Source organism: Carassius carassius, chromosome 34 (assembly GCF_963082965.1).
Source record: "Carassius carassius chromosome 34, fCarCar2.1, whole genome shotgun sequence".
Lineage (NCBI taxonomy): Eukaryota > Metazoa > Chordata > Actinopteri > Cypriniformes > Cyprinidae > Carassius > Carassius carassius.
The window spans coordinates 26,855,699-26,880,785 of NC_081788.1; the positions used below are offsets into that span (position 1 = coordinate 26,855,699).

Below are 25,087 nucleotides of genomic sequence, written 5' to 3' on the forward strand. Positions count from 1 at the left end.
TAATTATAGTTATAATTTCAATTTGTGCTGGTTAATTATGAACAATGGGTAAAATTGGGGGGCGGGATGAGCTCCATTAGGGCTCCTCCACTAACCATATGTAATCTCACTCCAAGCTTTTGATAAAACTTGAGAACCCTGGCAGACACAGAGAGGAGAACATGCTTGACTGGTCTACCTGCAAGTCCAGATCTGAACTTGTGATTGTAAAGCACTTTGGGCAATGTGAGTTGTATTAAATTGTGCTGTATAAACAAACAAACAAACAAAATCATGGAGTGCTGAGCAGCTGAAGTCTTGTATCAAGCAAAAATTTTGGTGCAGTTTCTTTTCATTCCAACAGTACAGGTTATCTGTCCAAACCTCAGAGTCAGCCTTTTTTTTGGCATGTTAATTTTAATTGAACACATCCGTCTAAGAAGCAAGAATCTGGAAATGCCAGTTAATTGTTTTGTTTGTTATAAGCGAGCGCTGCTTTGCTGTCTGCCATTTAAATACTTAAGCTCTTTAAATTGGGTGCATTCTGTTTGGCTGTCTTGTTTTTATTGTAAATCAGTTGAACAAATTTGATCTGAAAGTGATTCCTGTTGATAAATAGCTGTGGTATGGACTCATGCCCAGATAACAAATTTATGTTCTGAGAACGTTGTCCTAACGTTATATTTTGGTTTTGGGAACTTTATTTTGAATGTTTAAAAAATGTGGAAATGTCCATTTTGCTTAACCGTTCCAGAACGTTTTTCCAGAACATTTTATGGTTAGCATAACATTCCTACAACACTCTAAAACACCTAAATTTCATAAAATATAATCCTATGAATGTTTAAAATGTCCAGTTTGCTTTATGTTCCCAGGACAGAACATTATTTTATGGTCAGCATAACGTTCCTACAACACTCCTGAAACTTAATTTTCATTTAAAAACAAAATGTTCTATGAACGGTTATTTGGAACATTCCAAGAACGTTAAAATGTCCAGTTTGTTTAATGTTGCTGGAACATTATTTTACGGTTAGCTTAATGATCCTACAGTGTTCTTTCCACTTACATTTTATAAAAGAAATAAGTAAAAAAAATCCAAAAACATTCATTTGAACATTACAAAGTTTAGTTCAATAAAAGTGTCATTTTCAGGTTAGCACCTTTGCAACATTCTCTTTCAAAATAATTTTTATTAACACAATATTCCAGATATGAGCAAGTATATAATTACATGTGCATTTCAACAGATATCTCAATTATTAAAGATAAATCACTTTCAAAAAGTGTCATTAACACATTGAACAGACTGGTGAAAATTGCATATCATGTAAAAAGTCAAATATTATATCTAAATTTTATCTGGAGTAATTGTTGATTTATTGTCATTATATGTGACCCTGGACCACAAAACAAATCTTAAGTGTCAACTTGTCGAAAATGAGATTTATATATCATCTGTAAGCAGAATAAATAAGCTTTCAATTGATGTATGGTGTATTAGGATAGGACAATATTTGGCCAAGATACAACTTGGAAAATCTGGAATCTGAAGGTGCAAAAAAATCAAAAGACTGAGAAAAAACTTTAAAGTTGTCCATATGAAGTTCATAGCAATGTATATATAACTAATGAAAAAATATGTTTTGATATATTTACATTAGGACATTTACAAAATATCTTCATGGAACATGATCTTTACTCAATATCCGATGTTTAGCATAAAAGAATAATTGATATTTTTTACCCATACAATTATTATTTTTTGGCTATTGCTAAAAATATATCTCTGTGACTTAAGACTGGTTTTGTGGCCCAGGGTCACATATAGATCATTTAGTAGGGAAGCTATTACATGTCCATACCAATATCCAGCAAATACTAAATTGTCCTAAGCAATAATTCGGATCAAACAATCAAATGTGTGTTGCCAAAATCAAACCTAAGCCCTTGCTGTTAGGGATTGTGCTATTGGCATAATATGGCCAAAAGTGTCTCAGAAAAACATGGGCCACATCATAACACCGCTGCCGTCAGCCACACAGTGCATCCTGGGGCCCGTTCTTCGTACGTCGCTTATTACATCCGAGATCAAATGACACATTCCAAGATGATATCATCGTGCTAATCATGATCCGGCTAATTGGGTTCTTCGAACACAACTGTTGTGTATGATTAGTATCGCTGGATTGAGTTATCTGAGATAATTGCGCGTTCATGTGTTGGCTTAAAAGGGGATATGTATCGATACCCGAAACCATGATCAGCAGTGCAGCAATTGGCTGGTGGCAAGACGGCAATGTAATGACGTCATATAATTTAAAATTACACCCGACGAAAAACTTGACAAATTTCTGGACTTTTATAAGGAAACAGCCAAGCAAACAAAACTACATAAATGTTATAGTAGATACATGAAACAGATAATAGATACATGTTTTTATTTTATTAGATTTTTTTTCATGATTCCCAATTATTTATATTCGCAATTTATCATAGTTGTACAGTCTTTACATTTTTATTTCAATGTAGAAATTATCTATTCATTTCATTTCATATTTGGACAGATTTGTTACGTGACAGCATTAATGAAAGTTTCTTAAGGGTCAATATCATGTTATCTGCATCTCCTGCACTCCATCAAGCCACTCTTATAATAGCAGTCATCACTCAAAATAATGCACGACTCTATTATCTGTATCCACCTGTTTCCGGGGGCGCTACTGTAAAATAGAACGTGGGTGAAACTTCCGGTTAGGTGGCGGAAGTAGTAAATCAACGGTATTTTGTGTTACATAGCGAAGAGGTTAGGTATTTTTCGAGTACATTTTTCTACTTTTTAAAGTCGCAAACATTAATGAGAGATGTCGTTACGGAGCTCAGGGACAACATGTGCTGTTCGTGGTTGTACATATAACCGCACTAAACTAATTCAGTGGCTTAAACGTGAGTGTTTTGAACATAAGCCTAAAACTAAATCTGAGTGTTCCTGTGAACGATTGTACAGTTTCCATCAACTCCCAAAAGACGACGAATCAATTAGAATATGGAGGAAGAACTTAAACTTAAAAACACCCCCAAAACACCTGTTTGTGTGCTCGTTTCATTTCGTGGACAAGAAGCCAACAGTGGATAACCCGTACCCAACGCTCTTTCTGGGTTACGAGAAGCAACCGGAGAAGAGACGCCGACCTAGGATTCGACATGTCACAACAACAACAACAGGTAACTTAACATTAATGTAATGTCAACTAGCTTGTTTTGCCCTTGAATTACTTATTATTAATATATGAAAAACTGTGCCATGATGGTAGACAGGTAGCCTGATGTTTTTACCTCGCATGAACTTTTATTGTGACGAGCTTGGAGGGCTCAATGGTACACAGTGACAGATGCTAATTTAATTTCCTCTATTAGTTAACATTAAACGTTACAGAATATCTATATTGATGATATTAAACGCAGTCTAGATGTTTTTCAAGACTCTAATGCCCCCTAATTATTTGTTTTTTTTTTCTGCCACTAAACAAATCATCATTGAAGGACTAACCAGCTAAATATAAGACCACCACAGCTAAATATGTACTTAATGTATTCCCAGCAGATGAGCCTGATGTGATGCAGGTTTCTGGGGACCCAGATCCTACTTTACAGACCTTCCATGATGCCCAGACACAGTGGTCAGACCCAACAATGGAGGACCACACCTACTTCAAAGCACCTACCATCACATGTGGTATGACAACTGCCCCATTCACTGAGAGGACACTGTCTGTTGCAGATGCTGTTTTGAAAGACAATACAGACTGTCTGCTATACACAGGGATTCCACTTCTCGAATTCAAAACCCTTGTGTCTTGCTTGCAACGTTTTGCCCCCACATCTTCAGCATTTTCAGCAGAGGACCAAATCCTCTTGACATTAATGAAGCTTAGACAGAACTTTGTCATTGCCGATTTAGCTAGACGCTTCAAAATGTCACCTGGTCAGGTCAGTAAAACACTGACATTCTGGATAGATGTGATTGCTGAGCACACCCAGGATCTCATTCCATGGCTGCCGCGCGAAACAATAAAAGCCACTTTGCCGCAAATTTTTAAGGACAATTTCCCCAACACAACTTGTGTCATTGACTGCACAGAAAGTGTCTTGCAGAAGGCAAAAAATCTGGACTCAAGAACTGAATCTTATAGTCACTACTATGCAAACAATACTGTCAAGTATCTAGTAGCAATTGCTCCATCTGGTATGGTTATGTACATTTCAGAGGCTTACGGTGGCAAATGTAGCGATAGATTCATCACTCAGAACTCTGGGTTTCTCGACCATTTGCTGGAGATGAGGTGATGGGGGACCGTGGCTTCACCATTAGAGATCTGCTAGAGGAACGGCATGTTCGTTTGATCATGCCAGCTTTTACGCGCAAGAAATGCCAGCTGACAAATGAGCAGGTCACTCGCACAAGACGCATTGCTAATGTCCGCATACACATTGAGCGAGCAATCAGACGTCTTAAGGTGTACAAGATCCTCTCTCAAACTGTGCCGATTAATTTTGTCCCTAAAATCGACAAATGTGTGTAAGACTCTAATACAATTATGAAGTAATACTTTTATGACAAATAAATATTTCAGTGAGTAAAACTGGCTGTCTTTAGTAGGCTGTTATGGATTACACAGCATTTTTATATTATTTTTAAATATCTTTTTTAATGATTATTATTTTAAATTATTGTCCCTGGATCAGTACGATACACTTGTAATAAAGTAGCGGTGGTAGCAGACATATTTTGAGTATCAGTTCTGATTGAAAAGAAGCGATCTAATCCTGTTTACATGAAATAAGCCTGCTCCGGAGTAGGTTTAAGCTTACGGACCTGTTGCTATGACAGCAGCTCCGGGATGAGCTTCGAAGAACCAAACGATCCAAGATCATGCCAAATCGTCAACAATCAAATCCAGCTAACTGAGTTAGCGACGTACGAAGAACGGGCCCCAGGGGGGGTATTCCAGAAAGCTTGGTTAACTTACCATTTGATAAACTATAACCTCTGGGTTGATTTACCCCAAACAGGCATACCATGAGTATGTCGGTTCCAAAACACCTGAGAAGAGTTAGTTTAATCAACCTCTGACTGGTTATCCAGAGTTAATGCGCGTGCACGGTGCATGTATAAAGACATTTTCAATGGATCGCCGTTTTCACGAGTCACCATGGAAACTCAAAGCGAAAAAAAGAGAGCGGCATATTTTTAATGCATGCTTATGAGGAGTTTAAGCCAATAATATTAAAAAGAAGCAATACAGCTGCATCGGCTAAAGCAAGAGAGCTGGCTTGGCAAAAAATAACGGACAGAGTAAATGCGTGAGTGTATTAAATTACAAATTTGGTATTGGCTCCCGTTTTATTGAAATGCAAAATAATGAAGTATGACTTATACATCCTTTTGAATTTGTTAAATCACTATGAAAGCATTTACTTTTCCTGCCATTTATTTCTTTAGCTTGAAATAATAATGTATATTTCTTATTTAATAAGGTGTAATCCTTCTGAAGCCACAAGAACTTTAAGCCAAGTCAAAATGAAACACAAAAACATTCTGCAAAAAGGTAATATTTGATTACACAATTACTGAACTATTATTATAACAGGATTTAGTATATTCATTCTGTCATGCAGCTAACAGAAAGAAGACTGAAGCCCGTCTAACTGGCGGGGTGGGGGGGCACCACCACCTCCCCTCACCCCATCTGAGGAGCTGGCTCTGTCCCTTAATAAAGGGCGACCAGTGGTTGCTGGCATTCCAGGGGGCAGTTCATCACACATACTATGCACCACAAGTGATGGTGAAAAAAGGGTGACATGTAAGTTTACCTCTATGATTTGTTTTCATTTTTTGTCCTGATAAATTACTATCTCTGTCACTTAAAGACTTTTTAAACAAGATTAATTTTTTATGTAGGCTTATTTTATTTAACTGCATATGATGTATTATTTTTTTTTGATAATATTGAGAATTTAACGGGTTGTGTGTTCTTATAGATACTGATGGACGGATTGTATTATTGGACTCTCCAGAAAGAACACAGTCTGTCACAGTTGTAAGTGATTTGTTGTCAGGTACTTTTAGGTTTTTTATTTTATTTTTTTGCCAAATAATGTATACTTGAATATTTGTCTTGTAGGATGAAGATGATGATGACGATGAAGAGACCACATCTGCTGTGACAGAAGTGGACAATGCTGGTAGATCCACTGAGGTATGATGCATACCATTATGATGTATGGCCCCTTTTTGCATTAGAGTAACAAACTGTCATTGTCCTTTCATAGTACATACCTAGGGATTTGCCCGCTGATGAGGGTCCTTCAGCCTCAGCACACAATCTAAGCAGGGTAAGAACTTGTGTCCATGTGTCCATATTTGAATTTTATTGTCTGACCAAACAATCTCATTTATTACAATTTTCCACCTTAGTTGCCAGCAAAGGAGCTGTATAAGGTCCATCTTCAAAAACAAATAAAAAGTGACATGGAGATGGACCTTATACAGCTTCAAATGGAAGAGAAAAGGCTCCTCATTAAAAAAGCAGCACTTGAAATAGAATTACTTGAGAATCGCCTTAAGGTGAGAACTTGTCTGAATATTAATCTGTTGCATGTTAAAAGTCTGTCTGTCTGTCTCTATCTATCTATATATCTATCTATCTATCTATCTATCTGTATGTATGTGTAAAGCAATATAAAAAAAAACATTTTAATGAATTGTACTTTTATTGTTTTTCAGGAAATGAAGAAATAAACTGCCTGGCAGACCAGTGCAAAAAAAACGAATAAAAGTAATTTTGACAAATCCTGTCTCTCAAAAGTCTTCCGTCTCTGTTGGCCTCTAAAATCTGTCAGTGTTCCTCTGGGCCATCTTCCTCAATACAAGGAGGGTGGCTCTCTCCTCTTATAGTGGCAATATTGTGAAGCACAACACAAGCCACAATAATGTCGCATGCCCTCTCTGGACTAACCCGGAGCCCACGCAGACACTGAAACCGAGATTTGAGGATCCCTATAGTCATCTCCAACTTGGCCCGTGTTCGGCTGTGAGCCAGGTTAAACAGTGTCTGTGGTCCAGGCTCAGGTTCAGGGTAGGCCATCAATGCACCCAATTACATTTGGAAACCCTGAAACAGAAAGTTATGGAAGTATGAAGTATGTGCATAATGAATACATGTATAGATATTAATAATATGACAATATTAAATATGCGTCATATATTTTACTACAAAGGACAAACCTGCCACTCTGTGGAATTCGTCTTTAATAACAAGCAGAGGTTTATGGCCAGGGAACTGTACAAACGTGGGTAACAACTGTTTAAGTGCCAGACACACTGTACGAACGGCTCTACACACAGTTGCCTTTCCCACATGCTCTGAATCGCCCACACTGTACAAAAAATGGCCAGACGCAAAAAACCTAAGTGCTATGCACAGAATGTTTTCTGTGCTAAGCGCAGAGCCGCGGTTTGTCACATTTTGCGATGTGCGGTTTTAAAAGACGTGTTAAATAAACTAATGAATCTTTTGAAAAACGATAACGCTCGTTTAAATATTCATTAGGGTATGCAAACACATCAATACTCGGTCTTATAACCCTCTCCCGACGAAAAAAAACCTCGTATAATTTGTGCTTCTACGTCCACAGGATCCTCGTCAAAAGGGCACGCCATGCTCACCAACCTTCTGAAACGAAGTTACACTGAAACATAACCTGCTCTCGAGCAGGTTATCTTCAGAGAGTCAGTTGCTATGGTTACATACATACCCAGAAAGTTACCTCTGTTTTTGGAACCGAACGTTGAGGTCATCCACGAACTTACCCTTAAACATACCCAGGTATGTCACATAACCTGCTTTCTGGAATACCCCCCAGGTGTCATAGCCTCTGTTGGTAATCACCGTATTTGGGTTCAGCCATCAACCTGATGAAACCAGTAATCTTGATTCGTCAGAACAGGCCACTTTCTTCCAATCATCCACTGTCCGATCTTGGGCCCATTTCATATGGTGTTAGCGATGGTGTGCATGGGGACTCCAATGTCCAAACTTTTTCTGATTTGTGGTTGTATTTAATGAATGTTGGGAAGTATGAACCTGGTTTGGTTTTGAATGTCTAGTCTTAAAAAACAACAACACCAATACAATGGGAAAAGTTTTGGGGTGTTTTCTCATGACTATTAAACTTAAAACATTGATTTTGTTTATAGATTTACTACAGACTATATTTCACATTCTTCAATAGTTAGAAAAATGCATGCAATCTACAAGAGGTTTAGTAATCCACATTTGGTCATATTGAGTAAGGTGATATAAAATGTTACATACAGTGTAAATGAATTAAGCTGCATAAACAATGCCCCATTTGGGCAGCTTGAGTTTTGTGTCTGTCAGCTAAACATATCATGATTCTGAGATATATAGGATGTATTGATCAAGCCCAAATACATTACACTTGTTCATCTTAATGGATGTACAGTATTTATATTGTACTTATACTGGTCAGGTGTATTTGATGTTACATGACAGAACAGCAGCAGGTGGCGGGATAGTCATCAGCGTTCACTTTAAACTCATTTCCATACACATAGTAAAAATTAGGCTTTCCTTTCCACCTGTAGTTCACTTTGGTTATGGGAATGAGCTCGATTGTCTGCCTCTGAAACAGATTACATTACAGAAAGATTCAGCGTGATGGTTGTCTCTAGTTACAGACTGGTAATGATATAGCACAGTTTGTTGTTAACATTGTTTTATTATATACTAATAATTGAAAACTATGAATGGTAATAATCAAGTGATAAAAATGAAAATATAAAAAGATCTGGAAGCACATAAACATATGAAGAGAGTGGTACCTGTTGTAAAATGCGGGATGTTTGGGCGTATTTCCCCTGATGTTCTCTTACTAAACGCTCAGAAGCTTGTGCAACAGAAACATCTGGAAAGCCCCTCACTGGATAGACCTACAGTAAACATAACCATCTGATGAACTTACAAATTTCAACAAACCTCTCACTATATGAATGTTATGTTCGTACCATATACTGGGCGTCTTTGAAGAGCTCCTTCCCCGAAACCTCCTGCAGTTTTTCCACTTTAAGACCACTTGAATCTTGTGCTACGAAATCATCCTTCTCTATGCTCCTGAAGTAATCCGAAAATATCTTTATGAATGAGACCGTTCAGTTTGAAAGACTTTTTGATTATCATGAAATAAATAATAATGACTTGATTCATTTTTATTTAATATATAAATGAGGGCTCTCTTGTGCAAAGAATAACTTCAATGTAAGTCTACGAGTATGATCATTTAGAAAACAGAACCACAAACATCTCCTCAAACTGCAGTTATCATATATAAAGTGCCCTCCACTAATATTGGCACCCTAGGTAAATAGAAGCAAAGGCAGCTGTGAAAATAAATCTGCATTATTTATCTTTTTGATATTTCGTTCAAAAAAAAAAAAATTCACAAACTAACAAATCATTGAAGTAAAACAATTTAAAGTGGGGGGAAAATCTCAATGTGAAATAAATGTTTTCTGTGGTTCACGGTGGGCACAATTATTGGCACCCAGTTATTTCAACATCCTTTTCCCAAGGCTCTGAGTTTTCTCCTATAATGCCTGAAGAGTTTGGACAACACCTGATAAGAGATCAGAGACCATTCCTTCATGCAGAATCTCTCCAGATCCTTCAGATTCCCAGTTCCATGATGGTGGTGCTTCTCTTCAGTTCACTCATTTTCTACAGGGTTCACGTCAGAGCACTGGGACGGCCATGGCAGAAGCTTCTTTTGCACTCAGTGACCCATTTTGGTGTTGATTTTAATATTTGTTTTGGATTATTGTCCTGATGGAATATCCAACTACGGCTCATTATAAGATTTCTAATGGAAGCCGTCAGGTTTCGATTTTTTATCTTTAGGTATCTGACTGAATCCATGATGCCATGTATCTGAACATGATGTCCAGGACCTCCAGCAGAAAAACAGGCCCACAACATTAAAGATCCAGCAGTATAGTTAACTCTGGATATGGGGTACTTTTTATCCCCATTTGTACTAAACTTATCTGGTGGGTTTGCTGCTCAAAAGCTAGTTTTTTTTCGTCCAACTATAGAAGCCAGTGCCATTTGAAGTTCCAGTCATGTCTGACAACTGAATATTCCAGAGTTTGTTTTTGGAGGAGCAAGGAGAATTTTTCCTTGAAACCCTCCCGAACAACATGTGATTTAGGGGCTGTTTGATATATTATGTTTTTGTTTTTTTTTGTTTTTTTTTTAGGTTTTCTGACCCCAAATCTCAACCAATCTGTGCCACTTTCTATTTTGTGAAGCTCAAAAATCTTGTTCTGCACATCAGAACTATATTCTTTGGTTTTAAGAAGTATTTGGCCTTTGTGTTCCTCATATTATAAACATGTGGAACAGGAATGTCTGTACAATTTCATGCTCCTAGTCACCCAGGTGTGCACTTAAAAAAAAACTTAATCAATTGTAATATACTTTCTCAAAATAATTTCTAGGGGTGCCAATAATTGTGGCCAACATGCATTGGAGAAAAATAATTTAATTATAAGCCCCCCACCTCAACCCCCCGACACACTTTCAATTGTTTTACTTTAAATGATGTGTTAGATATTTTGTGATTTTTTTTTGATGAAAGATCAAAAAGATATACAATGCAGATTTATTTTCACAGCCACCTTTGCTCATATTTACCAAGGGTGTCAATATTAGTGAAGAGCACTGTATAGCACAAAGAGTGACTGAGGAACTAGTTAATATAGTAAACAGCCATGCCTGCCTTAGCAAACACGTATGTTATATCATACAGATCGTACCATTTAACATTCAGGTTGATGAAGACGAGCAGCTGTCTCTTTCCATGGCAGGTGTTACACTGGCAGGAGCCACTGCCGCTACATGAAGTACAGCTGAAAGACACCAAACAAGTCAAAATTTAGAAAAATACAGAACCACTGAAGTCCCCTGCAGGATTTAATCTGAATTCAACCCACAAAAGTTATAAAAATATAATAAAAATACAATAAATGTAATTAAAAATAGTAATAACCAAAAATACACTGTATTGGCCAAAATTATAAATATTTCTTTTATGCCAAAAATCATTATGATATTAAGTTCCATGAAGATATTTAGTCAATTTCCTACTGTAAATATATAAAAATTGATTTTTAATTAGCAATATGCATGGCTAAGACTTCATTTGGACAACTTTCAAAAGCGATTTTCTCAATATTTAGATTTTTTGCAGCATCAGATTCCAGATATTCAAATAGTTGTATCTCGGCCAAATATTGTCCTATCCTAACAAACCATATGGGAAAGCTTATTTATTCAGCTTTAAGATTATGTATAAACCTCAATTTCGAAAAATTTACCTTTATGACTGGTTTTGTGGTCCAGGGTCACAATTAAGATAAGCCATTTTTTTTTTAGAGAGAGAAACCGGTTTTGAAGAAATGTCTCATTATATACTGCTATAGAAGACTTACTTTTCACGTCCGCCCCCATTGCAGTGTGTGCAGCGGTCATCCCCACTACGGTTACCAGAACCATTACACACCCAACAGACTTTCTGCACATGGAAAACAATAGAGGACCAACAGGTCATATATTAGGGTGTTTACGTCATATGATGAACAATGAAAAAACATTCTGTGGTTTGTGTGCACAATTCAACTTGAATTGCTATCCAGTCACCATACAAAGAGATACGTTTACTCAATACAAGTGCTTTATTTTTCTTTGATAACAATTAAATGCCTGGCATGCAGCTTGTTTGGTCTGTGCTAGAGAAAATTTACTTACATTTCCAGCTCCAGCACAGTTGGTACAGGGGCTTCTTCCCATTCCCAGACACAAGTGACAGTTCTAGGGGACAAACAGAATATAATGCTCAAATATGATCCGACTAATTGAACAATTACTGGCAAGTTCACATTTGTACTTTAGAAAGTAAAACACTTTTTAAGCACCCTTGGTTCCAGATATATCTCTTTGTCCCCATTCATTATTCCCTTAGAGATTTTTAAAAGTCATTGTTAAAGAGTTATAAGGCGGCAGTGGCTCAGTGGTTCATGTAGGTTGTCTACAAACCGGAAGGTTGGTGGTTCAATCCCCGGCTCCACCTGACCAAGTGTCGAGGTGTCCTTGAGCAAGACCCCTAACCCCAGCTGCTCCCGACGAGCTAGATGGCGCCTTGCATGGCTGACATCACCGTCGGTGTGTGAATGAGTGTATGTGAGGCAATTTGTAAAGCGCTATCTGAGAGGGTGGTTTTTTGGTACAATTTGCTTGTCACGATTTCTTTGCAGAATCATGGGTAATATAGCTCTTCACCATCAATTTTGGATTTTAACATGATTATTTAAAAAGTATGTATGCCCCTCCTTGAAAGGCCACCTTAACGTGGTGGAGGGGTTTGAGTACCTGAATGACCCTAGGAGCTATGTTGTCCGGGGCTATATGCACCTGGTAGGGTCTCCCAAGGCAAACAGGTCCTAGGCGACGGGTCAGACTAAGAGCGGTTCAGAACCCCCTTATGAGAAGACAAAATCAAAGGACCGTGACGTCGCCCGGTATGGCGCACCCTGGGCCCCACCCTGGAGCCAGGCCCGGGGTTGGGGCTCGTATGCGAGCGCCTGGTGGCCGGGCCTCCCCCCACGGGGTCCGGCCGGGCTCCGCCCGAAGGAGCGACATGGGGCCGCCTTCCCGTGGGCTCACCATCCACAGGAGGGACCGTAAGGGGCCGGTGCTTAGACAATCGGGCGGCAGTCGAAGGCGGGGGCCTCGACAGCCCGATCCCTGGACACGGAAACTAGCTCACTGGACACGGAACGCCACCTCACTGGCGGGGAAGGAGCCCGAGATTGTGTGTGAGGTTGAGAGGTTCCGACTAGCGATAGTCGGGCTCACCTCTACGCACAGCTTGGGCTCTGGAACCACACTCCTTGAGAGAGGATGGACTCTTCACCACTCTGGAGTTGCCCATGGTGAGAGGCGGCGGGCTGGTGTGGGTTTGCTTATAGCCCCCCAGCTCAGCTGCCATGTGTTGGAGTTTACCCCGGTGAACGAGAGGGTCGCTTCCCTGCGCCTTCGGGTCGGGGATAGGTCTCTCACTGTCGTTTGTGCCTACGGGCCGAACGGCAGTGCAGAGTACCCAGCCTTCTTGGAGTCTCTGGGAGGGGTGCTGGAAAGTGCTCCAACTGGGGACTCCGTCGTTTTACTGGGGGACTTCAACGCCCACGTGGGCAACGAAAGTGACACCTGGAGGGGCGTGATTGGGAGGAACGGCCCCCCTGATCTGAACCCGAGCGGTGTTCAGTTATTGGACTTCTGTGCTAGTTACAGCTTGTCCATAACGAACACCATGTTCAAGCATAAGGGTGTCAATCAGTACACCTGGCACCAGGACACCCTAGGACGTAGGTCGATGATCGACTTTGTGGTCGTTTCATCCGACCTCCGGCCGTATGTCTTGGACACTCGGGTGAAGAGAGGGGCAGAGCTGTCAACCGATCACCACCTGGTGGTGAGTTGGATCCGATGGCGGGGGAGGAAGCTGGACAGACTCGGCAGACCCAAACGTACTGTGAGGGTCTGCTGGGAACGTTTGGCCGAGTCTCCTGTCAGAGAGATCTTCAACTCCCACCTCCGGCAGAGCTTCGACCGGATCCCGAGGGAGGCTGGAAATATTGAGTCCGAGTGGACCATGTTCTCCACCTCCATTGTCGAAGCGGCCGCTCGGAGCTGTGGCCGTAAGGTTTCCGTGCCTGTCGAGGCGGCAATCCCTGAACCCGGTGGTGGACACCGGAAGTAAGGGATGCCGTCAAGCTGAAGAAGGAGTCCTATCGGGCCTGGTTGGCTTGTGGGACTCCTGAGGCAGCTGACAGGTACCGGCAGGCCAAGCGGACTACAGCCCGGGTGGTTGTGGAGGCAAAAACTCGGGCCTGGGAGGAGTTCGGTGAGGCCATGGAGAAGGACTATCGGTCGGCCTCGAAGAGATTCTGGCAAACCGTCCGGCGCCTCAGGAGAGGGAAGCAGTGCCCTACCAACGCGGTTTACAGTAGAGGTGGGGAGCTGTTGACCTCAACTGGGGATGTCGTTGGACGGTGGAAGGAATACTTCGAGGATCTCCTCAATCCCGCTGTCACGTCTTTCATTGAGGAAGCAGAGGCTGAGGGCTCAGATGTGGACTCGTCCATCACCCAAGCTGAAGTCACCGAGGTAGTCAAGAAACTCCTCGGTGGCAAGGCACCATCCGCCCCCGAGTACCTCAAGTCTCTGGATGTTGTGGGGCTGTCTTGGCTGACACGCCTCTGCAGCATCGCGTGGCAGTCGGGGACGGTGCCTCTGGGATGGCAGACCGGGGTGGTGGTCCCTCTTTTTAAGAAGGGGGACCGGAGGGTGTGTTCCAACTACAGGGGGAATCACACTTCTCAGCCTCCCTGGGAAAGTCTATGCCAGGGTACTGGAGAGGAGAATCCGGCCGATAGTAGAACCTCGGATTCAGGAGGAACAGTGTGGTTTTCGTCCAGGCCGTGGAACACTGGACCAGCTCTATACCCTCTACAGGGTGCTGGAGGGTTCATGGGAGTTTGCCCAACCAGTCCACATGTGCTTTGTGGATTTGGAGAAGGCATTCGACTGTGTCCCTCGCGGCGGCCTGTGGAGGGTGCTCCGGGAGTATGGGGTCCGGGGCCCTTTGCTAAGGGCTATCCGGTCCCTGTACGACGGGAGCAGGAGCTTGGTTCGTATTGCCAGCAGTAAGTCAGACTTGTTCCCGGTGCGTGTTGGACTCCAGCAGGGCTGCCCTTTGTTGCCGGTTCTGTTCATGATTTTTATGGACAGAATTTCTAGGCGCAGCCAGGGGCCGGAGGGGGTCAGGTTTGGTGACAACACGATTTCGTGTTTTCGTGTTTGAGAAGGATGGAACGGGAGATTGACAGACGGATCGGTGCAGCTTCTGCAGTAATGCGGTCGATGTACCGGTCTGTCGTGGTGAAGAAAGAGCTGAGCCGCAAGGCGAAGCTCTCGATTTACCGGTCAATCTATGTTCCTACTCTCACCTATGGTCATGAGCTTTGGGTCATGACCGAAAGGATAAGATCACGGATACAGGCGGCCGAAATGAGCTTTCTCCGCAGGGTGGCTGGGCGATCCCTTAGAGATAGGGTGAGAAGCTCAGTCACCCGGGAGGAGCTCAGAGTAGAGCCGCTGTTCCTCCACATCGAGAGGGGTCAGCTGAGGTGGCTCGGGCATCTGTTCCGGATGCCTCCTGGACGCCTTCCCGGGAAGGTGTTCCGGGCGCGTCCCACTGGGAGGAGACCCCGGGGAAGACCTAGGACACGCTGGAGAGACCATGTCTCCCTGCTGGCCTGGGAACGCCTCGGTGTCCCCCCAGAAGAGCTGGAGAAAGTGTCTAGGGAGAGGGAAGTCTGGGGTTCTCTGCTTAGACTGCTGCCCCTGCGACCCGGCCCCGGATAAGCGGAAGAAGATGGATGGATGGATGGTATGCTAAAATAAGTTTCATACAAAATAATGCAGGCTGATGGCTTCAAACGCATAAACCATCGATTAACAATCTAATAGCTCATGGCACGTCTGTCTTTAAAGATTTTTATGTAATTTTAAATTCACTATCATTTTGTGAAAAAGAATAAGACTTTTGCTTCCAGAATGTGATGGTTTTGCTCCACAGACAAAATAATTAAAATGAATGTTCTGGTGATCTTGAATATTAAATAAAATGCTGTAGAACCTTTTAGAATGTGTTGAGTTTTCATGCAGAAATGCTGAACTGTAGCCACTTTTCCACCATCAGACCAAACCATTCTAATGCTTATCCATTCCATGCCGATCTGATTCATCCCAGCAAATCCCTTGCTTTGGTAATGTTAGCGTTTACATAAGATACGAGATGTAAATAGCAACCATGTTATGGAGGGTAATCAGATACTTCTATTTACTTCAGTTAAATTGTGCACTTTGTCAGCTACAGAGAGAGAGAACTAGTGGGCAGACAATCATGTGGCCAATTCTGAGTGGAGACATCACTTCAGCCCATTTCACACTGCACGTCGGACTCGGAAAATTGCCGGAACATTGCCGGGTGTGAGAAAGCAAACACGTCCCGGGATTGATTCCGGCATTGAACCCGGGTCGGGGACCTAGTAACATTGCCGGGTTCGATCCTGGGACGATCCTTTTTTTTCTCCATTCTGTCACCGATGGAGTTTCGGTTCCTTGCCGCTGTCGCCTCTGGCTTGCTTAGTTGGGGGACACTTAATCTACAGCGATATCGTTGACTTGATTGCAAATAAATGCACAGACACTATTTAATTGAACAGAGATGACATAACTGAATTCAATAATGAACTGCCTTTAACTATCATTTTTTCATTATTGACACTGTTTTCCTAATGAATGTTGTTCAGTTGCTTTGACGCAATGTATTTTGTTTAAAGCGCTATATAAATAAAGGTGAGTTTGACTTTGACGAGCGCTGTGAGATCAAAATTCAGATCTAATGCGGTGTCGTAGTGATGACGCACATTATCGCGCGACTCTTTTACCAGGTTTTTTGAAGATCAACGTTCACGACAAAAAAATATGTGCAAACTGTAATATAGCAGAGATCAGTTAGTTTCTCACTTTCCGCGCTGACGCAGAGATCGTTCGCTTGCTTCAGTGAAAGTATAACGTGCCTAACGTTTTCGGCATTACACGTCACTCCCTGATGTCATGTGTCATTACGGGACTTTTACGGGTTGTATGTGAAAGCACGCACATATCCCGGGTAATCACTGGCAGTGTGAAAGTGCAAAACCTAGCGACCCGGGAACAATTGCCGGAAAATTTTACCCGTGTATTTACCGGAATCGCAGTGTGAAAGGGGCATAAATAACATTCTACAAGCCAACTGTGCTCAGAATTGCCGGCTTAGAGCATTTTATAATTGTGCCCGTCCAAACCAAGCTCATGTGGAAATTTCTTACCATTCTTAAAACAGTTTGGTCAAACGGTGGAAAAAAAGTGGTTAAAGTGTGTTGAATGGGACCTGCTCCTTTAGTTTTTGTGGATCATGTGGTTAAAGGTCAAACCTTGACTGAGGAAGTAAAGGGCACTTTAATGGTCTGCTTCTGCTCTTGAAAGAAGGCCGGAGGTTGAGCTGCAATCTGCCAGGGACCTGGAGAAGGCTGAAGACCACCATCCACAGGCTGACCTGAAATGTTATGCTTTTATGGATTATGAGTCACATTAAATGCAGAAAATTTTTCCATCCTGGCATTTGCATCATGTAAAATTTTAATAAAGTGCAGGAATAGAAGATCAGATTTGTATCCATTGTAAATGAAAGCAAAAGACTGCATGAAGTGTAAACTTCTGTGTACACTTCATGGTACCTGCGTAAGGCTCCTGACTCCATTCAGTAGATCTGGACTCCGTGAACGTCTCCAAACGATACTGAGAACAGAAGCAGCATTTAGTTTGATCAAGTACATATCACATCAAGTTTTGACATACAATCACCATGTGATGCTTCCGGACACATCATCAGTGATGTTTCTTGGCGTCATCGGGTGTTTCAAGTCTTTCAATAATCAGACACCCTTGCCCAGGTGACCCAGTCAGGATTGATCAAGCACCAACTTGTGTCCAGGTACCACTACCCCACCCAAGGCTTTCCTCTCCTGAGCCAGAGCCAACTGGCTTGAGTTGGTATCGATGTTTGATCAGGGTTTGAACTAAATTCTGCAGGGCAGTGGTCCTGTAGGACCGGATTTGAGGAACCCTGTGCAATGCTCTTCAGAACTTTGTCATGACACTTACGATAGTGCCCCTCACTCAGGGCTCTTAGACAGCTGCTAAGGATGTGATCCTGGGTTCCTCTCTTCAGGCACAGAGGGCAAGATGGTCACTCTATCTTCTCCCAGCAGAAAAGATTGGACAGGCTTGGTAGTACGTCATAGACGGCCTGTATTAAGAATTTTATTCTGTGGGGCTTAGATTTCAAGAGCTTGGCCTAAGTAACTTTGCGTTCTATTACTTGTTCCCAACTTGTCCAGGCTCCCTGCTGCTACATCCTAACAATCCTGCGGTCTCGCACTTCCTTAAGCAATGCTCTGACCTCATCCTGGAACTGCGACCTCTTATCCATCCTCCTTGCCTTGCCATAGCATGATGCCGTGTTGCTGCTCAGGTCTGCGCTTCCTTGAACCACTGTGCCCACATTGCCTTTTGTTCAGATGTGACTCAGCAACATCCACGGCCTCAGATAACTTCAATTTCAGCCCTGTCCTGATCTCAATCCCTGTCTGAGAGACTGTTGGGTCTGAGGACTCCTTTGTATAGTATTGCAGCAACTACCTAGTGCGGATCATCATGAATTCTTTCAGGCTGGTGATGGGGAGTTTGAGCTTGTTGTTTTGCCCATATAAAGCGATACTGCTTAGGCTTTAGAGTGGTCCAAGCCATTTCTGTAAGAACCTGCTCATCCTCCTCCAAGCCTTAAAATGATATGTCTTATACATTATATGTAAAGAAAACACATACCAAAGAAGAAAACGGCATAATGTAGATGATTTATTGTAGGTCTTACCCTGTAGGTATTAAAGGACTCCATATTGGTTAAGACTCCATCTTTGACGGGGGCAGAACTATAGCAGCACTTGCTGGAGACGTATGCTGCGAAAGCTTCACGTGCCCTGTCCTCGGAGATGGAGGGTATACTGATATCAGAGAGAAAATATCAATATGTAAGTGACCTTTGCACGTCTAACAGGGTGTGTTGTGACATTTTTTGTACCTCCCTGACCCTTTTTAGGTGTTTTACTAAAGTAACACACCGCATTCAGGTCATAGTACAGAATAAGGTGAATCAGCAAAATGCATTTGAGATCAAGCTTTCAAACCTTTTGATGCCAAAAACCTTAATATATGATGACCCCCATAACGTGACTATAAAAGCAGCTACAGTACATAGCTATATACGGTAATTCCTCAAATAAAAACCGGTAGTCAAATAAACGCCGGGCCTCTTATAGTGGCCAGGGGGTTGATCAAACGGACAAATAAAGGCCGGTCTTAAATAAAGGCCGGGGGAAAATGTGTGCAGCAGAGCCCGATAACGAACGTACACGCCCACTGCCGGAGTGTTTCTCGTTCTCGAGTCAAAAAGCGGTTGCATCAGTTTTCGGATCACCAGTACACTGAACCGAGAACCGTTTCTGTCAGACGCATCCAATTCAAGAACCGAGGAGCTGATGATAATGCGTATGTGTGATTCAGTGTGAAGCAGACTGACACGGAGCGTGTCAGAACCGAACTAATTCTTTTGGTGACTGATTCTGAACTGATTCTGTGCTAATGTTATGATCTCTGTCCACTGGAACGCTATCGCTTTTATTTAAAACAATTACTTCTCAAACAGATGGAAGTAGAAATAAAGGCCTGCCTCTAATAAAATCCTGCTTCAAATAAAAGCATGTTACCTTCTGCAGTTCAGGTAAATAAAGGCCCCGGCTTTTATGAGGAATTACGGTATATTGTCTGACAAGATTACAAAGAAAACATTTATTTGCTAAGCTTTTACTGTACGGAAGTTACCGCCAATGTTTTAAAAATACTGTTATTTTAATGAAAAATGCCCATTTTTGTATAAACACTACATATCATAGGTGAGCGCTTTTTGCACAGATAAAAAGCTCTTACTGCCAGTCTGGGCTGGGGGGCTGTTCAGGTGCTGGCATTGGTACAGATGGCATGGGAGGTGGAAGATACCCACCTGTGAAAACAGAGACAAAACTAGGAAGCTCATTCAAGTATTTATGTGCTGAAAACACTATAAGGTCTATTGTTGCATTCAAGACATTCTGGTACATGCAACTTGCCCCAACATGCCCTCTATTCGGAAACTATTGGCTTGAATAAATGTTTTCCACATTTAATTACTATTTTGTAGTGACCTTTATGTGCTTTCAACTTGTAACTTTGATCCATCCGACATGACTTGATTGCAACATATGCAAATTTTCGCACGCTTAAGCGTTTTGTTTAGAATCTTTGTTGTTTGATATAACTCGCATGCTTCTTACCGCCTCCGCCAGCCACAGTTCCTTCATATCCTGGGACTGTATCGAACATGTTTGCAGGGGGTGCAGAAGGTCCGTACATGTTTGCTGCGGGTGCGGCCGCCATGGCTGAATGGGGATTCAAAACAAACAGGTTAGGTAGGTTTTTCACTGGATGTGCAAGAAAGACAAATAGTAGCCATTAATAAAATTCAACTTAAAATATCACAAAAATGGCACGATGCGTTCAAACATTTACTTATTTACTGCACAGCTTCTGAAACAATGATTGTGATTTATGACTGGTCAACCTTGGCCTATAAATAACCAGTTATTATTAGTCTTCAGCTGCTTAAACAAAAAAAAAAAAAAACGCTATTAAAAAAAATGTTATTCACAAAGAAATAGTGCAGAACTTACTTTTTAGATCTCGAAGAACTGATTCTCGTTCTTGGTAAGTCACCTGAAATCAGTGGTGAGCAGTGTGCGCTCTAATGCCTATGGATTTAAGTCTACTATAGGCTATTTATGGTTTGGGATCGTATAGTATAGTACTATATATAATCCGAGAACTGCTCCTATTGGATGGCGATGAAGGGCGATTGGGTGGAGTAACGTTAGTTCCTTCAATAAGTAACACTGTTTTCAGTGATTTACTCAGTGAATCTAACAAGTTCTTGGACATATACCACTGTAGGAAGTATCGGTGATATGGATAAACAGGGGGTCGTGTTTACTGGGGGATGTCAATGTCCTTTGTCTCTGGGATGTGTGCGTTTCACTTTCCAGCAGATTCGTCAGATGCGAACTGTGACGTTGCAAAGAAAACAAGTTTGGTACATTCTTCATGCTCCTAATAAATGTTGTTACAACTATTACACTGTGTGTTTTTCCTTAGTGACTGCTAATGTATTCAACACAGTTTTAGTGTCATTTTAACTATTTCACACGTTAACGGGGTTCACAAACCCCGCCCCCGTTATCTTGAGGCGTTCACGAGTAGCCTAACTTACGTAGAAAGAATGACGATTGCTCAAACAAACGCATTATATTTAAAATGTTCTACACTTATTTGCAACGATCATGTTTCGAATATTGTAACAAGGCGATTTGTGTTGAGAGGGGGAAAATACTGAAAATCTTAATCTAAAATCTTTCTCAATGCGTCCCAAACAGAATCCTGTTCTGTGTCATTTATCCATTTACCAAACAGCAGAGAAAACACGTGACTGCAGCCAGAGCCATTGAGAAACAGAGTTGCGACACTCCTTGTCTTCAATAGGAACAGAGGAATGTGAAGTGTGTCTTTCTGCAATCTTTCTCGGGGTTTCAACCTTCTCGGGCACGCCCACCAATATAGGCTACATTACAACTACAGATGTTAAGAGCAGTGATTGTTTTTTCGTTTATTCTTTTTGCTTAACATTATGAACAATGATGGGAAGTACGGTTCTTTCGGACGAACCAGTTCTTTCGGACAGTAAAAAAAACCCCCCAGATTTAATGAGTTTCAATGAAGACTGACCATTCAAGGAATACAATAGTCTCGCTGAATACATTTGGTTGCCTTGCCTTGTGTTTATAAACATAATTTGTATTATTGGATTAGCTAAATTCCGTATTTGCTTGTCTTTCTTAATGTTGTATGCTTATGTGAATATCACAAAATAAAACTGGGATGTGAGTAATTAACCGCTTTAAATCTAACATTTTAAAATAATCGAAACTTATAAAATGGAATGTTTGATAATAATCAATCAGGGTATCTTCCGTCCATTCTAAATATAGCTACATAAAAAAAAACTAAAAATACAAGTAAGCAAGTATGACTGGAGATAATATTTTTTTTTAGCAACACATCATGTAAGCTTTATTATATCTGTTTTATGTATCCCCTTTTTGTTTATGTCCTGTTTGATGTTAAGTATCTATGTATGTTTGTTTTTAAAAGAGAAAAAATTAAAATGCAAAAAAAAAAAAAAAAGCTTTACTTGTTAAACAGCCAAAGAGGCATCTAGTGGTCAAACAATTGTATTACATATTAATATTATTTTTCCGGTCGCCAAAGGCCTCTAATTTGCCTCTGCACTAGAATAAAATACAAACAAACAAGCAACAACCCAGCTAAATAATAAACACATTAAAACTTTTTACATTTTAAATAGTCATTCATGATTCATAATTAGTGCATATATTATTTAGTACCAAAAATGTCCTCAAAATATTAAATAAATAGAATTTAACTAAAATATAGTACGATTATTTAATCATACTTAATTAAAGTTATACTTAAGGTGTCTGGTCATATTTGACTGCCAAAGAGTATGGGAACGTATTAATGGTGTGCACACTCTAATGGTTAATATTTCCTCACAGTCTATTGCACTTTGGCAAAGTGAAGTGACATTCAGCCAAGTATGGTGACCCATACTCAGAATTTGTGCTCTGCATTTAACCCATCCGAAGTGCACACACACAGAGCAGTGAACACACACACTGTGAGCACACACCCGGAGCAGTGGGCAGCCATTTATGCTGCGGCGCCCAGGGAGCAGTTGGGGGTTCAATGCCTTGCTCAAGGGCACCTAAGTCGTGGTATTGAAGGTGGAGAGAGAACTGTACATGCACTCCCCCCACCCACAATTCCTGCCAGCCCGGGACTCAAACTAACAACCTTTCGATTGGGAGTCCGACTCTCTAACCATTAGGCCACGACAAAGGGTTCTCTTGAGAACTACAAGTACGAATAAAAAGCGTTAAAAACTACAAACATTGCAGATGTTTGAAATACTAATAATCAACATTTAACCTGGTCGAAAAAAAATTATTTTATGTTATCTGTGTTGTTTCATCGGCAACAACTTGAACTTTTTAAACATCTGTTTGTCCATTAATTTTTAAATCCATCATTGTGCAAAAAAATCTGAACAGAGTTATTGGCATAAAGACCCACAGCTGGCAGATCAACGTGCTACTTCTTTTCTCTTCAATACGGTAGGAAGTTAACAGTTTACAGTGACAGGATGTTTGTAATTGCGTCAGGGTGGTCCGTTAAAGATGTGGCAGTAGGCTGGGCCCAAAGCTTGCCTACTGGTCTCCTACACACTCAAAAGTGTGTACTTTTTCTTAAACAAAAGAGTACATACCTTTGTATAGTATAAGTAGGCACATTGGGACACAGCATCTGTTTCTCAATGGCTCTGAGTGCAGTGAGAGAATTCTAAGAGCCTAAATATTCATTAGCTGTTGTTATACAAGGACACTACACTTTATAGCAAAGTGTCAAATAATATCCATGGAGAATATCTGAAAGTGAAAGTGAAGTGATGTGTGGCCCATTTATGGTGCTCCATACGCAGAATTTGTGCTCTGCTTTAAACCCATCCAAGTGAACACACACACAGCAGTAAACACACACACCATGAACACACACCCAAAACAGTGTGTTCCAGGAAGATGAAGAAAAAGGCAAACACAAATTTATGCAATCTGTCATAGATGCTAAGGACATTTCCAATTTTTGTACAAATATTTTTAGAAATAATAAATTACTCAGAATCGTAATGTTATTTATTTATTTGTTTTATTTCTTGTTCGCTCAGGCAATTTTCATTATGGTAAATAATGTATTAAATAAAATACATGCTATTTTATCATAATTTTTCATATTATAATGTACTGTAAATAGACTTTGCATGCCTGGAATTATAAAGTGCAAATTTTTATAGATGTATTATATTTAAGTTGATCCATGACACCAGAATATAATTGTACATTTCGATAATACTAGCCTATATTTTTTTGTAAATAGGCCTACTGTAGGCTATAGTAACGATTACTGTACCTGTGGTATTTTTGCAGATACTTGCATTGCCATTGTACATTTTTGTAGAACAAGTACTGCATACTAATTCTAACATTAATAATAATATTAATACTACGTATAGGCCTACGTAAAAAAGCGTTGTTATGAATACCGTTACGCAGACACTTGGTATTATTAATAATTTAGCGTTGAAAAGGTAGTCATGAGGTGCCGCCACGTAGAAATCTGAGATTATGTAATTTTACAGCAAAACAAACTCTGACCTGGTGCTGGTGATCCATAATCCGGGTTAACGGTGCCGTAGTTAGCTCCATATTCACTTCAGAGGAAGCAGAGGAAGTTTAATGAAGTAAGCTTGGGCACTTTTCGAAGCACAAATAATGTAAATATCGGTTATGACGACTTCGATAAAAAAAAAAAAAAAAACACGTACCTCACTGTCGATCTCTCCATTTTGCAAAATGAGAAGTAAAATTGAGAGTTCCTGAACAAGTTCCCTTATGCTGTAATCGTCATGTGATTGTTATTTCCTAAATTACCCCACTCATAAGTGCAGGGGAAGGTCAACAAATAACCATTACTCAGTCTACAAAGACGTGTATTGTACATAAAATGAGTAAACTTTAGAATATTCGTAGACGTAGCGCGTGTCACAAGAGCAATGTGCAGTTTCAGTTTCACACGGAGCCACTAGAGGGACATGCTGAAAAATGCAATGTGAGGTAAATTATTTGCGTTTTAAAGGGAAAATATGCAAACTTCGCAAAACTCGCAAATCTTATGAAAGCGAACGCAACTTATTCTGAAGAACGCAAAAAAACTTTCGGTTCTTCGTAGTTTGACGGTAGGACTACTACACAAACAACCACCTGCTGATGAAAGCAAAAACGAGGAACCAGACATACAGAGAAAACAGTGCGGTTTACTTACTACTTCAGGTGAGGAGTAGCTACTTTTAGAAACATATAGGTGTATGGCATCATGAAACAATGAAATGGACAGTAAATCCAGGGTAGTCTTGATGCCAAAGGGGGCTAGTTGTCACACATTTAACACTTGTTCATTTATCCAAAGCTACACCAGTGAAGTGGGTTTTTCTTTCTTAAAGTTATTCTCGGAATTCAGGATTT

General features: G+C 40.8%; 1 protein-coding gene and 1 long non-coding RNA gene across 3 annotated transcripts; one reads left to right on the forward strand and one right to left on the reverse strand.

Moving 5' to 3' along the window:
- Positions 1-5,702: 5,702 nt before the first annotated feature.
- On the forward strand, positions 5,703-6,351 carry LOC132115256 (uncharacterized). Its single transcript, XR_009425460.1, has 4 exons — positions 5,703-5,843; positions 6,022-6,080; positions 6,165-6,239; positions 6,313-6,351. It is a non-coding gene; the product is annotated as an uncharacterized LOC132115256 (long non-coding RNA).
- Positions 6,352-8,227: 1,876 nt separating this feature from the next.
- On the reverse strand, positions 8,228-24,607 carry LOC132114914 (protein SSUH2 homolog). 2 transcript variants are annotated; one of them, XM_059523309.1, is made up of 13 exons: positions 24,391-24,607; positions 24,221-24,276; positions 20,156-20,260; positions 19,773-19,845; positions 18,661-18,790; positions 17,465-17,525; positions 17,162-17,283; positions 11,868-11,930; positions 11,552-11,634; positions 10,877-10,969; positions 9,071-9,176; positions 8,888-8,995; positions 8,228-8,688 (listed from the first exon to the last, which is right to left on the reverse strand). In XM_059523309.1, the coding sequence occupies exons 1-13, from the start codon at positions 24,408-24,410 to the stop codon at positions 8,548-8,550; spliced, it is 1,161 nt and encodes a 386-aa protein (XP_059379292.1). In that variant the 5' UTR covers positions 24,411-24,607; the 3' UTR covers positions 8,228-8,547. The 2 variants fall into 2 exon arrangements, with proteins under 2 accessions (XP_059379292.1, XP_059379293.1); XM_059523310.1 differs by lacking the exons at positions 24,221-24,276; positions 24,391-24,607 and adding an exon at positions 20,552-21,279.
- Positions 24,608-25,087: the final 480 nt, after the last annotated feature.